The following is a 19,569-nucleotide window of genomic DNA, read 5'->3' as shown; positions in this document are numbered from 1 at the left end:
GGACCAGCGGTTGTTACGACTGCTAGGTTAGTAGGTAGGTAGGAACAGCTATTGTTTGACGGGAAACTGATGTCTTTTAGTTAGAAAATTAAATTAAATCGTCTAAGAATTAATTTACTAAGAACCGTGAGTTAAATGTACCAGATCAAACCTATGATCCTATTCGTATATTTTCATCCGGACTTGAAATAATCAGTTCCATTTTTTGAACCACGACATACTATAAAGAAACAAAACAAAATAAAATAATATATAAGGTATATAATTTTAAAAAAAATTCGAACAAAAATATACACACGATATAACAATACTTAGCATACTAGGATGGCAATTTACATAGAATGTATGTGAATGTATGGAAACTTTGTAAAAATTTATAATTGTTACTCCACAACTGTCTTTCACTGGAAATTCCTATTTTCTCGGTCTTAGATCGCATATATTATTTGGTACCTACTTAAGATTATAAGATTCATATGATTCGTTCAGTTATATAGAATTAAAAATGTGTGATATACCCCTCCAATACAATATGTATAGGTTGGTGTCTTATAGACGTTTTAACCTATTTGATGTTATTGTTTTTTCAAAATTAAATTTGAAATACTAATCCTGCTATATTTATTATATCGAAGTGGAGATATTTCATTTTCAAAAATATATATTTTAGTTCTATGAGGTTTTATTTAAACATTTCGATTCATTGGAATATAATATTATGTTTCATAATTATAACGAAGTTGTGCACGTTGGTATCCCTGGGTATGGATAATAATATGAATTCATAATAAAATGCTAATTTAAATACCTACGGATGTTATATCGACTTCCGTAGTTGACAAAATACCTAAAAGTATGCCTAGAATATCACAATATCTACCTACGTACATCAGGACTGATTACATTATCGAGAGTCTTATAGCGCTAAACTAGTTGACCGAACCGGACTAGGTTCTTTTTTTAGGGCAACAACTTTGTAAACACTAATATAATATAAAACGTACGTATGAAAATTAGTTTCTCCAAAAAAATGCGCGTATTCAATAAATACTTTATTTGTTGTTTACACAGATAAATTAAAGGACATTTTTGTAGCAAAATCGAAGTGTATTTTTTCGTTTATCCGCGCGTCTAAAGAATATTATTTGCAATCGAGTTTTTTTTTTGTTATTTGACGCATATTGATTATTTCACATTTTTACCAGTAAATTGATTTTATTTTATACAATATACGTATATTCACCTACGAACGCATAATATACGTTACATACTTACATATATACGTATATACATTATGCATAGAACATTTCCTTTTTGACATTCGGAGACTTGTTTATTCGTCTGAAAAAGTTCTTAACGAACACCGGTGTTTGTCATTTGCGCTGATTTTTCTAAACTACCTGAAATCTATACATTTTTTGCGCCAGTAAATTGATCACTAATTAATTAGGTATACGTCGATCGCACCAGGAAATAAAATATAGAAATATTTTTAGATATGTTACGTTAATAAATTTTAATAAGACGTGTATACGTTAACATTGTAAGTCAGTATCAAAAACGTAAGAATACTAATCAAATATATAATAGAATAAAAAAATCGTAAAATTATAAATTACATGTCATATAGGATAATACATTAAATATTGAATTGTAATTTCAAAAATTGAAAAATATTAAAATACATATTATACAATAATTTTTTTTAAATTATAAAATATTTATATCGATATCTTAACGATTAATTCGTACTCCAGCCCAATATCGCCGGCGCAATTAATATATTATAATCTGTTTTGGACCTCAACATCGTCTGGCGCATTGAATCCCAATTAAAAAAAAAAAGAAAAGGAATCTTTACCTGTGATTTCTGGCGCAATTGAGATATACAATAGTATATCCTGTAGTGCATGGTGTAAGTCATAGAGTGAGCAAAATTATAACATTTTTAATTTCGAAACGCTGCCGGAGGATAATAAAATGAACTAAAAAAAAAAAAACAACCAAAACACTTTTGATTCACTTATGAAATAGATGTTGTGTAATTGCAATTTACCGATCGTTAAAAAAAAAAAAAAAACAATCAGATAGAAAAAAAGTAACCGCATCAAAACAAGCCTTTAAAATTCCGTTTTTAAGACGTTTCAGTTCGGTGCTCATTTGTGGCGGTGTGGCGCGGTAGTGCGGCGATGGGTTGCGTAAAACTTAAGATACACACCCGGAGATACATGGCGTAACGCCCGTATAAACACTATCTGTGCATTTTTTTCGATTATATATTTTTCTCTAAGATGTCAATGGTACATTGGTTTTAACCTCAATGTTTTTCCCCATTCTTTTTTGACAACAAAATAGATTGGTCACGGGACCAAAACGAAACTGGCGAATCCAATATCCTTTTCGAGTGTGAATCATCGTTTTGGAAAATAGAATAAAAACAATGTTACATTTTTTTTCACTATTATATTTTATTTATAGATATTTTTAGTTGTACAAATATAATCGGACAAAGTACCTGTTGTCGCCAAAAACTCGAAAAGTGCACGAATGAAAAATAATAAAGAAGCCGTTGTTTTAATTGTCTCTTAGCCATCATAATATATAAATATAGGTACACTATGCTTCCACCTAAACTGAAATTTTTGCAAGGGGTACGTGTAATTGCGAAGTTTGATTTACGATAAAAAAGTCTCTGTATATTACGACAGTCGACAATCATATAATAAACAATATTTTCTTTTATCTCCTTTTGGCTCTTAATATGAATTACTTATTTAGAATCATGATGATCACCCTGTGAGCAGGCGCGGATCCTGAGGATGGGCCGGGTGGGCCCGGGCCCACCCAAAATTTTCAAAAACAATAATTTACATTGCATTCAAGTTTTATTTTAGAATTTTTACTATAAGTTTTAAAATTGATTTTATCAAATATATTATATATTATGTACTAATCGTGCATGGGGAGTATAACAAAACAACATTATAGGTACCTTTTATAATAAGTTATTAATTATAACATGCAATTGTCCGTATTTAACCTAAATTTATCTAAATATGATGCACCTATTGCGGTAAATAAATATTTATTTGTGTTAAAATGTATAAAATTGGATCACTTTTACATCTATAGTATCAGGCTATAACTCAGAGCCCAGAGATAGTGGAAACACTGGTAAAAAAAATAACTTGATTATTGCAAAAAATGTTTAAGGTTTGAAGTTTAAACATAACCATATCCAACAATAACAAAAAAATTGTATTTTTTTGTTTAACAACTTAAAACTTAACGCAAAACACAACATTTTATGTGTATTTTCATCCATGGGCAAGGTAGGGCACTTGCCCTCTCCCCCCTGGACAAAAAATATCAAATAATTACCAAGGCAAATTATATAGATAACTTTAGTATCTTAAATTTGAGAATTTTTTATCTTGATTCCTCCTAAAATTTTACCTATGGACACCCATGTTCCATCGTGTTAGTAGACATATTAGGTATACGCGTTTGACATCTTTAGTACAACTGAAACAGTAATACCTATATTGTACGAAAAAATGATTAAATATAAACATTATTATTTTACAAATTAGTAGAATAAAAATGTTATTGACTTATCCCATTACATAAGTATTATAAAGTTTATTTTAAACAGAAAAAGTTGTAAATACATTTTACTAAGTATATTAAATTATTTTAAAAGTAAGCTAGTGAGTATTAAGAATAAATGTAAAAGTATAGTATTCATTATTTTCATTGTTTTATTGGGTATAGCCTATTCTGAGTATAAGATAGCTGTTTATCAATAATAACTAAGAATGCATTTAAAAATATTTTACCCTAGGCTGGGTAAAAACCTCGAATATTCGTAGGGGTAAGATTTATGATTTGCAAATTTCGGGAGTGGACTTGCAAATTTTTGTTAATTATAACGAGTGTTTTGACACTGGTTTTGAATGTTTCGGACAAAAAGTAAGGGCTGAGGTTAAAACTTTGAAAATTCGTAGGGGTGAGGTTTTTAAATTGCAAATTTTGAGAGTGGACTTGCAAATTCTTGCTAAATATAACGAGTGTTTTGACGCTGGTTTCGAATGTTTCGGACAACAAATAAGGGCTGCGTGAAATTAGCCCTTCTTTGCTTCCACCTCTAATAATTAGTTTATTATTGACTGCAAATTCTGGGATTGGACTTGCAAATTCTTGCTAATTACTTGCAAAATTTTTTAACTTGTTTTAAATAAGAATAAGGGCCAACTTCATGGACGTATTTTCCCATGTAACTCAATAATTTTTTTTTTAGATATTATTAATACTGGACTATTTATTTATATTTTTATAACTAAATGAAAATTATTCTTGATTAGATCTTAATTTTACTGTATTATCTTTTGTGGTTAAATTTATGGGCCCACCCAAAAAAATATTCCTGGATCCGCGTCTGCCTGTGAGTAGGAAAATGTTTTTTAAATAACTTTTAGAATGTCGTTAAATTTGTATAATGTCTAGGTACATTTTAATGTTTTAAAAACTAGTAAAACAATTTTAAAATAGCTACGAATGCAATGTGGTTGTAAATAAAATTATTCTTAATAGGTAATATAATAAAAACCATTTTTTTAAAAGTTTAAATCAAGCCAATAAAAATAAAAATGGCAGAGTTGAGAAATGCACAAGTGTATTTATGAATTTTATGTTTAAAATAGTTCGTAGTTTCATATTGTGTATAGTTTGGTATAGTTATATAACATATTCCACAGATTAAACCGATACTTTAAACTGTTCATTTTTACATAGGTATTATTAAAATAATATTGTATAGTTTATTCAACTGGGTTACTTCTTACTTATTATCAATTCGACAATACAAGTTGGTATTTATAGTTTACTAATCTAATGTAAAAAAATTATTCTATACAATCTTCCAACAGTTTTTATAATTAGTTTATAAATATAATTGAAATAATTTAACTATGTCAAAAATCGTTATAATTTAATTTAAAATTAGTTAAAACATTACGTAATATATGTAATAATTAATAGTTTATTTAATGTGAGTAAAAATGTTGACCTCATAAAAAAACGTTTGTTAATAGTATATGTAATGCATTCATTTATTTACTTTATATGCTTTTTAACATCATAATATTATTCCTGTTATTGTTCACAAATATAATTTGTTTCAAAATACAAGCAATACAGCAAATTTATGGATGAAGTTGACTTGTCATTAACGTATTTTATTATTCTTTTAATGCGATTCAAGTCATTAATTTTGTTTTTGATATTGATTCGGTAATTTTGTAAAATAACTCACTAACGAAGTTCATAGTATAGTTTAATGATTCAATCCAATTTTTGAATTCAATTTTACACCCTAATTTATGTTGTAGTATAACTCTCAGATTCGTATAAAATTATTAACGTCAATAAGTTTTTACAATGTTTTAAACATTTTTTTTCGTAACTTAATTCTTCAGTCTTCTATTCTGTGGTACAATACTGGATTAGATAATACTATTGGTATGTATTTGATAATATACTGAAAGTATAAATATTACTGGCGATTATAAAACGGCCCAGAAATTATTGGTATAAAAAGGGTGCATTTTAAACTCAAACCATTAATTTTAAGTAAAAACTACAGAATATTGTATAACGCCGCTTCGGATTAATATTATATAATATTATTTTTGGTCGATTTAAATCCATAATTACATCTATATTGAATAATTTGAAAATTAAAAAAAAAATTGCTTTGTGTAAAATCACATTTTAGAAATTCAATGAATAGAGATAATCATATATTTTTAAAAATAGAACTATTTTTTTAATTTTTTTTTAAATATAATGTTTACAATCTGTAACATGAGTATAATAAGCAAATGGGATATTTTTTTTTTACAAAATATTTACAGAAAATAGAATTGCAAAAAACAAAATTTATTAAAAATCGGTTCTACCAATTTGTTTAGGTTATTATATTGTATTATGAATCCGCTTAATTTAGATTCTTGGAAATGCTAAACGATTTATAATGATACGTTGAAACTGCTTATAATTATCATAACTGGCCCCCAATTTTATAGTTCCTTTATTATTTATAAAAATAAAAATTAGAAACTATATTTTATTACAAAATTATCTAACTTGAAACAAAGGTCGTGTCAACCTTATTTTCTTGTCTACTGGACTTGAAATTTACCAGCACAGGACATTACATTATATACTTAAAATAGAAAAAGATATGGTATTGATTCTGAAATAAATTATGTTGTTCTATATATATTAAAACACTCAGATACTTGGAAAATGACTTTTAGCGACAACATCATTGAAGTTTAGATGTATGTTGTACAAATAGTAAATAATTGTGCTATGTTTGGGGTTACTTTGAATCGCCTTAGTTTATGATCTTCGGTTAATCAACCTTAAAATATAATTATATAGTGGTTGAATTGGATGGAATCTACCATACCGCCCATACTCAATTATTTATACATTTCTTTAATCGTAACTAGTCAGAAAGCACAGAGGAGTCTTAAAACATAGTTATTGTAAATATTTAGTTTGAAACAAATATAACCACATTTCAACTTTTAAAATTAATTTAACAATAGGTACACAAGCAACTGCCACCTGCTTTTAAATAATATAATATAGTTGTTTCTAAGCTGTATGCATTATTCATAATAATTAATAACTGATAATTTATTATATTATTACAATGTCATAATTCCGTAAAACCAAGTAGGTTATAGCCCATGGGTACTGGAAATATAATAACATAACCTTTATCCTGATCGTTTTCCAGAAACTCTATTGCAAATGGACCGACAACAGTTGCAGAAATTCGTTCAGTACCTTATATCCGAACACCATACAGAGGTGTTGCCCACGGCCCAGAAACTGGCCGACGAGATCCTGCAACAGCGTTCTGAGATCAATCAGATTGCCGGTGAGTAGTTGTTGTTTACACGAAAATCTATCATGTTATACTCGTTTTGTATTATTTATTTATTTATTTATTTATTTATTTATTTTTAATGAAAATAAATATAAAATCATTATACCGCGTTAAAGACGGCGATCGGCGAGTGGACACATTTGTACTGTCCGGTCTGTACCGCGTGCATAGTTTTTTACGTCGCCGCTCGTATATATTATTATTTACGTACATTATTATATTATGTACGCATTTATATTATTCTATTGAGGGAGTGTACACACCACACAGACTATTATTTGTACCTACGTTAGTACCTACAAGAGCGCCCGTGTCTGTATCTGTGTTAAAATATGGAATAGAGAATACGAACGTATACGACCGAAGTGTGTGTGCATATTGTGCGCTGTGTATAGTCGAAAAAAGAACTTTAATGGCCTGCGCCCGAGAGTTGTGCCCAACGACTGCAGTGCGCACAAAAGGGGAGTTCCATTTAGTTTGACACCACCTGTCAGCCGTGAATAATGTATTTAAACAAATAGAAGAAAAAACAGTAACAATGGTCCTCTTTTTTCGATTATTATTATTATTATTATTACTATTACTATTATTATTATTATTGTTGTTGTTCTGCGGTGCGATCATCGTCGAGATCTAACTATGCATCTATCTGTGGACCTCTGGTGCACACTATCATATTATTTTCATGTCTTTCGTATCTACGGACAATTTTTTTTTATTCCACGCACGTCTTCGTTGTTTGTGTTTGCTGTTGTTGCTGCAGTCGTTGTCTCCGAGACTACGCGGGAGGGACCTGGACGTTTTTTCATCTTCTTTCTTTTTGGAGAACAAATTAAAAGATTTTATATATACCTATATCATATGTTTAGTAACGGTTTTTGACGTTGTAAAATTAATATAATATGCTACACACACAGCGTAGTCGTTATCATGTCATCATTCCCTACTCTCTTGGCACCGGTTTATTATGTATCCGACGAAATCATAATTTGCTCATATACTAGTGTACCTTATAGTACCAGATAGTTGGGTTGTTTTTTTATGAGCAATACACCATAAACGTTGAGATTCCTAATTAAGACCAACGCGACGGCAGCTATGGAATGTGATAATATCTATAACAGGCTAATATTATATACCTGGCTTGGCTGGCTTAATAGTCCAAGAATTTAGATTTTAATACAATCGATTAAATTTATATATTTAGTCGTTGTTTTAAATCATTGCCGCGTAACCTGCATGTAGGCTTCGTGTGCTTCACGAATATTTAATGAATTATGTTTTTGAAGGTGTAAATCTAAAAATTCAACCGATTCCGTGTAATTAATGAAAATATGACCAAAACTATTGTGTCATTTATAAACCATAGGCACTACAGTGGTTTTCAATTTTTCTACAGAATTGTTGTCTTTTCAAGAAATTGCGGTTGTGTACGCCTGCTTATATTATTTACCGTTTTATTTTTTTTTTCAATTTGAGTTATAATTTAACTACTGCAGGATAACCAATGTTTATATCCTATTTTAGAAGTTAAGGGACACGATTTGAATTACAATCCGCTCGAACAAAGGACTGGAATAGTATTCCGCGTCTTCAATTTCACCAGTCTTATATTTAACTATAGTTGTACAATATGAGAAACTCGATTCAGTTAGGAAGTGATAATTATACTTTAGTTGTATTGATTTTTAGCTTGAAACATCAATATAATATCTAGAAGAAAGCCTGTCAAGCCGAGTTTTAAAAGCAAAAACCCACCCGATGCGTGCAGAAACAAAAATCACATAAATACTTAGGTAGGTAGGTATAATAAAGTTGCGTTTTATTGACCGCCAGCCATAGTATTGTATTCGCGTGTATAAATTAATGAGGTCCATCTATAATTATACATCAATTTATGATTACATTCTGCGGCGAGCGAAATTTATTTAGTTTTTATTCACGAAACATTAATTTTTAACTTCCGGCCAATTTAATGATTAAAATCGGCGGTTTCTCTAATTTACTTATACAAGTACCTACGATTGTTTTTAATACACCAACCATTGCAGTCATCTGAATTGACTATATAATACTAACTAATAAGTCGTCTTGTTCCGTGCCAACTATTCAATAATTCAATTATGGTTGTAAACGGACACTAAATGCTGTACACCGACTAAGGATTTGTCGCTACCAACAACTTGGATATTATTATTATAAATAGAAATCATAAACTGAAGTTTTTCTATATTTTAACCGTGACATGTAATATATTTTCATGTCGTTCAAATGTATGAGGTACTTGCATAGAAATAACACGTTTGAAATTTTTTTTTATTTTGAATGATAATTGGCACCGCAAGGGGCAAATCTATAGAATTTTGATGTTCCTGTGTGTACAAATAATGGACAAATATTCTTGATTTTATTACAAATTGGGACTTCTTATGCCACCCGCAGTGTGTGTCTTAAACGTTGTGCATGGAAAATGGAAAGACAAATTATTTTTGGTGGTGTATCGAGTAGACATTGGACGGGTGGTTTAAAATTTGATAAATGAACAAAATTCCTGAAAGCGGCCCATTATTACTGCTACAGTGCACGCGTCGTCTATCGTCTGCGTTTCGATCCAGATGTCTCAAGCGAAAACCATATATTATTATTTATTTTTTCTCTTATCTACCACACTCACACTACTATGTAATAATCTAATACATAATATTTATATAATTATACAGATTTTATTGTTTTTTTCACTCAAGATCAAAGATTATAATGTTGATTTTTTACTTGGTAATTAACAGTATAACATTTTAGGTACTGCATAAGTATTATATTTATAGAAATGAAAATATGCCATTAAATTGAGTAATGCTGGCATCCGCTGCTTTATATGTGGTACTTATACATACAATGACATAACCTACATAAATTATTTTTATTTTTTCGGTTAATACTTAAAATTATGTTGTATACACGTTTCTCTATATAATAATAGACAATATATACAGTATAAATGAAAAAATATTTTTTAAGTTTTGTTATTTATTAATTTTTAATTTTTTCCATCGATATTGGTCATCGGGTTATCGGACCTGTAAAGTTCGTTTCAAATAAACAGTATATATAGTTGTAGTATGATAGGTGGTATATTATATTGTAATAATTTGTTGTGTTTGTATCAAATTTTTTTGTTTGATATATACCGAATGCGACCCATCTCCATGTGTAACCTACTTTATTCTAAACCATTGTATACGCGTATTGTATACTATAATATTCGCCTATAACTATATCGTGTAGTCCTGACCTCCAAAGTATTATGTATAAATTGCACGAATAATCTCAAATTGCTCACAGGATAATTTAATCACGTATAGTGTATTACTATATTATATATAATATGTATCGTATATATATACGCTATTAATGGTATAATATTATTATAATAGGTTCGTCAGTAAAAATTACGTCTTTTGGAGGACAAATGATTTATTTCTTATTATTTCAAATGAATTAATATATAGTGTATATGTATATTTAGAAATGTTAAAACATCAAATCCCCAAATATATTATAACGCTATGGAGCTAAAAAAAAGCTAGCGGCGGCTCGCAACACTATATATATAAGCTTTAAACACTTTATTTGTACATAATAGAACTAACAATGCCTATAAATTATAATGAAAACAATAAAATAATCTTAGCTAAATAAATTAAATATATTAAAAATGTTTGGTGCCATATTTTTGTGATTACTATATATGTACCCATATATTATAGACTAATAACAGAAATGACTTACAAATTAACATAATTATTATGTTATATACCAGTCATACAGATGACTTGGTTTTCATGATGGGTAGAATCACACACACATTTACGTTTTCGTACGCACATACAAGACTATAATCAGAACAATTTTTTTGCGGCAAGGACGGGACTTTGAAATATTATTGTAATAAAAACCCATGTTAAATTTCTAAATTTACATAATCCTAAAAAATTTTAGAGGGGTTGAACCCTTAAACCTCAACCTTCACCCCAGGTGTAGCCTTGAACATTTATAAGTACGTGTACCATATTCCAAATATTATCGTGTATGTAGGTATAATGTGTATAAAACGTTTCTTGAAATAACGCATTTTTTTTACTGTTGCTTCGGTGCATTTCCGACTCTAAGCTGGTATATGTATAACGACAAACAAACCCCCGTGACTATAATAATGTATTTATTCGCACTGGCCATCCCCGCAATCTCCAATTCTACTATTAACTCGATTTTGTTAAGTCCTTTTAGAAAGCACCCATTAGTTATCCAAACATCTCTCCGTATGATCTAAGTCCATCATATATGTGAAGTAAAAAGTGGCTTATGTGTTTCTGGAAAATACTTTATTTTTTGAGATAGGATTCCTGTCACATAATATATATAAACAGTAAAGTATTTTTTTAAATTATTATCAACATTGGACACATTTTATCGTTATTGATTCTGATAGCTGTCGCAATCAAAACAAGTTGTATTCATAATTCATATATTTCTTGTGGATTATTATATAATTTCTATAGCAAAAAAGTTAAATTAAAAGTTTTTGTATAGACTTTATACCTATTAGTAATTATACACTTTCTGAACGTTCCTTATGTATCAATAAATATAGTACGATTATAATTAATGTGCCACGAGAAAAAAAAATGACATCACATTGGTATATAATATGTGGACTTGGCTAAAAATTAATTCAGCTCAATTCAAAAGTAGATCTGGCATGATAAAACTTGTAGCCGATTAGTTTTTAATTATAATTCAATTTTGCAATACGTTTAATATGAAAAAAAAGTTTCGCAATTTAAAAATAAAATATCCGCGTCATGTATACAACTTTTTTTAATGATATGTTTTACCTTATTTAATACAAACAATTCTCTTTTGAAATATCTGTGTAATAAAAAAATATAGGAAGGTATATACATATTTTATAACACTGTTTAAAATTTTTAATTAAAATTCTATGAAAATTAATTTAAATGAGAAATAAGATTTATGATTCGACCAAATTTAATTGCAAGTCTTAGCAAAATTAAATGAAGAGTTGTGTTCTATTTATGTTTCTTTACGTAAACTATACTCTGTTTAGACTAACAAGATTTAAAAACGTACAAATTAAGTAAACTTAGAATGGTAATTAATCCAATCATAATTAGTTTTAAAAATGTTTTTCATAGTTATTGTAAATTCGATGTACTTTTTATGATAAATCTTAAGAGATGATGTGATTAATTACTATAATATAAATGAATAATATGTTTAAAAAGTATTTCACCGTATAAAACAATTATTATATAATTACATATGAACTTCAAAACTATATAGCAATAGTTCAAATTTCGATATTCTGTATATAAACCTATAACGAATTCGCACATCGACTAACACCTTTCTTCGTCATTGACATTTTTAAAATTTATTTTAAATATAGAAAGAAAATGCGAACTGTGTATGCCAGTATTATAGTAGGTTGGACCTGGTTGGTATATATTATCATTATACCATGTTGCCAAATTTCTAGAGAAAAACACCATACATTATCTTTGCTCTATACCTCTTAAATGGAAAATCTATATATTTTTTTTTAATTTTCACAACTATATCACAATTTAATTACATCGTCGAAAATTTCACTATATAAAAATACACTCGCACAAAAAATAAATGAATAAACGATATAATATAATATATTTTATCAATCACTCGTTATAATATATACGTGTGTAGAGTAACGGCATTAAAGTACTGCTGCGGACCGAGTGGTATGTTGGTAGGTATACCTAACAACAGAACAGTGGTAATCTAATATTATACAGTAGTATTATATACTCATGTATAAATGGAATCCATGGTTTTCGTGTAACAATAAAAACGAAGGAAAAAAGTAAATTTTTCTCCGTCGCCACCGCCGGTTGGTCGGTTAGTATTTAATATGTATATATAAAATAGCGTTTGTGTGTATAGTGTATAATGTAGTATATAATATATATGGGTACGCATAATTTGTTACACTTTCTAGTTGATTAGTGTATAAGTATCCGAACCGGCAATTGATGTTGGCGGGGAAAGCCCGGAAGGGGTCGCCTGGAGAGGAGGCAATCGGAGAGGAAAAAAAGTGATTCGGTTTTTTTTTTTTTGTCATTATTTCGTCGACGCCATTTCCCCAGACGTGCGTTCCAAGCCAACAGCTGTCGCTACCACCTCCGCCTATCGGGCAGTGGCGACTGGTGTAATATTGATAGTAATAATAATAATAACACAACGCTTCGTGCATGCGTTTATATATATTTATATAAATCGAACGACGGCGTTTATGGTACATATTGTTGTTAGTAATATTATAAAATGTCTCACTGAGAACTGCTGCAACAGCAGCGAACGAGGGCTAGGCTGGACCCATGTAACTGATGTAACGCTGCGTACATTATAATATACGCACGCACGAGCTACAAGCAATTGCACTAACTGTAATATCCGGTGTTGTTTCCATTGTTTTCCACGTATACCTATTAATCTTGGCACGGCCGGCACTGTATAGTGTTGTATACATTTATATTGTATTTAATACCGTCGTTTTCTTTGCCAACCCAACTCATTAAATAATACGATATATTGGCCAACCCGTTCATTGTAATATTAACCTTGTTGTCGTTTTTTAATCTAACGATTATCGAATATTTTATGTCTCGTCTTCTTCTTTATTGTACTTCCGTCGCCAAACTGAAGATATTTTTTGGCCGTTTCCTGTAATGGAATATTCTAAATAAACACATTTCGATAAAAAATAATGATATTATATTGTATTACGAGTATAGTGTGTTGTGTTCTGCGTTCGTTTATATTCGGATATCTAGTCCCGACGCGGCGTGCGTAAACTCATTATGTCGGGCAAACGAGTTATTTGTTTAGATAGAATAAAATATTATATTAATTTTACCGTGGAAAAAAAAGACCTTAGAAAAATCGACTTTCACGTTTGGCTTTGCAGCAATAATAATGCAGCACACGCGCTACATTACGCGTATGTAGTATACGAAGAAGTTACTTGCTGTTGGTCTTTGCGTGTAAAAATAATTACACACGTATAGAAAATGTAGAACCTCGTCGATTAAATTCGTCGATCCGCTGGCGGCAGCGGTGGCGTCGAAAGTTTTATGTTTTTTCGGACAAGAATAAAATAATAATAAAAATAATTTGGGATTTCGAAAAGTTTAATAATTTAATAATATCTATTGTAAAAGGATTGATTTTCACGAACGTTATTTTTTTCTTTTAAAAGCCGCGGTGACTGTTTTTGTCTGGCGATTCGTATACGTTAGTATCTTCCGTTTCTGGCGATGTGTCTTGTATCCTATACAGCGTGAGTATAGTAACGTTATTACGATATTTAATGATAATAATAATGGAAATATCGGATTTATGCGCCCCCCCCCCCCGCGAAGTCCTTCATATAGTATGGTTTCTCGGGGCAACAAGAATAAGATAGTTGGCAGGGGCGAGGAAAGGAGTGATAAAGTAAAAATTCGAAAACCGGTTGTCGTCCCGTCGAGTGTCAGTGTTTTACCAATTAATGTAGTAGAATAATGTATTTTTTTTCGTTCTTCACCGGTCATGCATCCTACTACGACACCACCGCCATCACTCGAGTATAGGCAACCAAACAGACATTTTGTCTTTGTCTGAGCGTACGTGGGGTGTGTGAGTAATGTGTGTGCGGGCTGGCATACCGTGGGATCTTTTCACTAAAAATCGATTACAGAACTACGCCGTCTGTAAATCATTACGAAAAGAGGGTTGTGCCTAATTTTCGGTGAATTTGATTTATCGCCACTCAAGTGTGCGTGCGTGCAAGCTACCAAGAAAACGTGTTCACGAAACCAACAACAGAACCTAGAAAATGTTTCACTAATGATTCATTAATGGAGAGCCACGAGAGCGCGTTTACACAGTTTTCGCATCGTCGTTTCTACCAGCGAGGAGGAAAACTAAAACACGTCGTATTTACTGCAACCATCTTGTTTTGACCATTTTCACATACAACCCATGTATTCCCTTCGGGAATTGGCCAAAGACATACACCGGAGATGCTGCGGCCTGCGAGACGATATTGCTTCGTCACTAGATATTTTAGGCCCCTTAGTATAACCGAGTGAAAGCCGCTATCGAATTTCCGTAAAATCAAAAACTCGGAGACTGCGTATTCCGATATGCTGTGTCCTATACTCCCGCTTGCAAACCTCACGGAAACGTTGAAAAATTTTTAAAAATTGTTTTTTCGGTATTCAACGTCAGTGCGTTTTACTGATTTATAGGTAATTTGTACCGTCGTCTCAAATCGAGTCGTTGGAGTGAAACCTACCTCACACATCGTTTACCCACGTCCGGATTTCCAGAAAATACTTCTAGGTTAGTGCCTAGAACGTTATTCGCTTTGCCGAAAATGATAGAGTGGTGAATGAAAGGAAAGTTATGTTATCTAAGTTCTGCGCTTGCAGTAATCGTCGCGGAGAAGTGGAGTTGTATATTATTATAATATTATTATTGATGTCGTGTTACTGTTCCCCGGTAGGATGCGCGCGAGTTGTGTAACGAATTTATGTTTTCTTTTACTCGGAAATTGACAAACACAATTATCATTGTCTTCGTCGTCGTCTTTCGTTGTCGCTTCAGCGTTGTGTTGTGTTTCATATTTGACGAAATTCGTGTGACGACTACGATGATGATATCGTCGGTTGGGCGTGTTAGTATTTTATTGTACACAACGATTTTGGGGCCGTACAGCTCATAATATCATGGTGGTATATTATAAAATATAATAATATAATAATATAATATCATGTGTTCCGACCACGATTCACAATCATTTTTTGTATAATATTTATGCTGCTCGCACCACTTAAAATAAGTACAATTGATATTAAGCAATATGTACACTTCATATATATTATACACTATTCAGTACTCTCTATAAAATATATACATTATACAATTATGTGTATCGTTATATATAGAAGCCAAACTCGCTTTGCTTCCATTTTTATTTATTCATACATAATAGATTTAATTAGGCGCCCAAAGGCCTCGGGGGCTATTATATATCAATTCGGGAAGCCGACAAAACGACCGCTATACTCCTGGCTATAACGAACACCACGTGTAATTGGGGTAGAATTTTCCGACATTATTTCTCTGTATATATACATATATATTTTATTTTTTTAGTATTTAATGATGATATACGTGGGTCTTTTTTATCATTCCATTTTTGCTTTTTCTGATTACTTTTCCTTCGCCAACGCTTTTTATTTCTTTTATTATAATATATAAGTAGCTAATATTTAATAATTATTATCTAGCTAATTTTCAGTCGGCTTATTATGTTTCTGGATTTCTTTCACAACTGTACGGCATACGCTGATATCGACTATACACGTTTGCGTATCGTTACCACATCATATCGTAGTATTGTAACTCATTCCCTTCACTGTCAACAATAATAAGCGCGTTATATGGTCTCAATAAAAAAAAACTGTTTCCTTGGCGTTTTGTGTGTACGACAATCCTGCAAGGACTAGTAATACTGTTTTTTCAGTCCTATACGCATAAAATGCGATCGGTATTTTTCATTCCTAGTGAAAACGATCAAATAATAATATAATATAGTACAATAAACGAGTTTCCATTTTTTTTTCGCCAACATTCTATTTCACTATATTATTTATCACAATCACAATATAATATCATACCTACGATATTATAATATTATTAATATTATATTAGTTACCTCTGTTGTGTGTGTATCGAACTATAGCAATCGTCGCGCCCGTATAACCACCCTGTGTAAAATAAATGCATAAACTTCCGTGCGGCTCTCGACTGCGCACGACACTGCGTGGTATAGAACTGTTAATTTCAGGTGATATACCTGCAGAGTACCACGCGCGTGCCGGCATATAACTGCTGCAGCAGTCGTAGTTGTAAATAATGATAGTTAATAACACGAAGCTCGTCATGTGGAATTCGGTGGGAGGTCATATTATTATTATTATTATTACAATACATATGCGATATGCATAATCATGTGCAACGGTGATAACTAGCGATTGTTGCGCACTCGCATCGGGTAATCGGAAATGGCATATAATACATAATAATAACAACGATCATAATAGTAATAATAACACGACGCCGACGTACGATGATGATGATGGTGATGAAAATATTATTATTTATTAAAAATCGCGTGCCACGAATATAATATTTTTTCTACCGTGCACGTACGCGTATATTATTAGTGTTTTCGTCTGGCGATGTAGTTTATAGGTAGAATATATTCTTCATACGATACCCTTTAAATTCGATTCACCTTCCGCTAGCGTCGTCGCACGAACGTATTTTAACAATTTCCGGTCAAATTTTTTATTTAAGATTATTATGTATTTTGCAGGTGCGCCCGACCCGACGGCAGGTCCGAGCGCAGACGACGAGCATACTTGGCACTTGGACGAGGAACAGGTGTGCGAACAGGTCCGATCGTATCTGACGCATGGCAGCTATTACAACGCCAATAAGCAGCTCAACTCGCTTTTCGCTAAAGTGCGCGAGATGCTCCGGGCCCAGGACTCGAACGGCGCCCGGATGTTGACGCTCATTACCGAACAGTTCCTGTGCGACCCTCGGCTGGCCTTGTGGAAATCTCAGGGCACGCCGATCACGGACAAGTGTCGGCAACTGTGGGACCAACTGGGCGCTCTGTGGGTGTGCATCGTGCTCAACCCGCACTGCACGGCCATCGACAAGGGCCAGTGGAAGACATTACTTGAAAAGTGGACGCACGTCGACATATGTCCACCCGAAGACCCCGACATGCTAGCACTGCCACCCGCCTTCAACGACGTGAGTATATACTCGTACAGCAACATTACAATTGTCCGTGGGTGTACACGTCTAAGGCGTTAACTAGGAAAAAAACTGTTATATGGTTATACTTTTTAAGTTGACGAATTAAGCTCTTGCTCAAGTTATCGTTACTTAAGAAAATAATAACAAACTAAGCAAGGGTGGTTCTTGGGAAGCTACAAGGGGGGAAAAAATATTTTGTATATACTTACAGTTTACATACATATCCTATTTATTTTTTCCTATTGCTTTTATATTTTTACACGGCCCAAGGGGAAGAGGTAGTCCACCTATCTCCCATATAAAACCGCCACTGGATCTACGTATTGGTTTAAATCAAATAATAATGGATAAAAAAATATAGGTGCCTTCTATTAAAATTACGGGCATGTCGTTATGTAGGAATAATACAACTACTGCAGCAACGAAACGTATATTTAAACATAATTGTATTAGTGTTATTAAGTTTACGTTTCTTGCGGAATTTTATTGAAGTCTGGACATGGCAAAACATAAAATAATAATCGTAATAATATTCTATTTGAGGGTAACTAGACTGCGTGCATCGAAAATTAGAATAACCACGAACGCAAAATATTGTACAATTTATAATAAATATAAATGCATACATTAATTATAGGGTAGTTATATTAAACCTACAAACCTACTAGTATGTATTTTAATAGTATATACATATATATATATGACTAATATGACTATATATGACTAATGAGTAATGGACTATACATACACAATTTCGTGGGATTTTTACTTAGTCGTGTATTTTATTCAATCGACTTAGGGCCATTCTTACAATGCTCGGTTAGTGCCTGATAACACTAACCGGAAGAATTTATCATGAGTTAACCGATAGAATTCTACCGGTTAGTCTTAACCGACACTTAACCGGACATTGTAAGAACGGCCCTTAGTCAGGGAAGTTATATAAAATCAAGAATTTTGTTGATTTTTCTAAAGTAAATAAAAAATAATTTTTAGGTATTTATGATTCCAAAGTCAGTACATTTCAAGAATTAAAATAAGCATCCATAAAGAAATTGTATCAAATGTTCAATTATTGGTTTTTATAATTATTTTAATTTGAAGCCTTTTGAATTTTACGTGATATTATTAACTGCGTAATTTATTGTAATGAAAATGTAATTATTTTATACGGATTACAAAGTGAAAGAATTTGGTGAAAATGTTTTAATTTCAGTAGATATTAAATTCTTTACTTTTAAACCAATTATTACTCAGAAGGTTTAGTTGTAGTCATAGCCAAATTTATTTATTTTTAAATTCTAACTATTATTGTGCTTATTGTAATTACTGTGTACAGATTGTAAATTGTCTTTCTTAATAAAAAAAAAAAAAACTATTATTGAGTCTGAATGATTCTGAATAATATATATGTAATGAGTTTTATGAAACATCTAGGTTGTTAATTAATTATTACTTATTTAAATGAAATAATCTTGTCACAATATTTTGAGAGTAGAAATAACCTAAAATACATGGGGAAATCAGAAAATATTAAAACTTGAAAAACATGAATGCATTATAAAAAAAATTAATGGTAATTTATTAATATATTAAATCACTTTACAAACTAATAATTAGTGGCTTGGTGAGGCGCGGTCGTACGCTCAATCTGCGGGGACGCA

At 31.3% G+C, this 19,569-nt stretch overlaps 1 protein-coding gene across 1 annotated transcript in view; it reads left to right on the top strand.

Moving 5' to 3' along the window:
- Positions 1 to 19,569, top strand: part of LOC107166584 (zinc finger SWIM domain-containing protein 5-like) — a 62,604-nt gene that overhangs the window by 25,511 nt on the left and 17,524 nt on the right. Inside the window, exons 4-5 of the mRNA XM_015515311.2 lie at positions 6,812 to 6,955; positions 17,451 to 17,899. Coding sequence (XP_015370797.2) covers positions 6,812 to 6,955; positions 17,451 to 17,899 — 593 coding nt within the window. The remainder of the gene's footprint in view (positions 1 to 6,811; positions 6,956 to 17,450; positions 17,900 to 19,569) is intronic.

This window comes from Diuraphis noxia, unplaced genomic scaffold (assembly GCF_037042655.1).
Source record: "Diuraphis noxia isolate RWA-SAM2 unplaced genomic scaffold, SU_Dnox_SAM2 contig0004, whole genome shotgun sequence".
NCBI classification, from domain to species: Eukaryota; Metazoa; Arthropoda; class Insecta; order Hemiptera; family Aphididae; genus Diuraphis; species Diuraphis noxia.
Note: the sequence above shows the minus strand (reverse complement) of the source record. Positions and strands in the feature narration are given on the sequence as shown.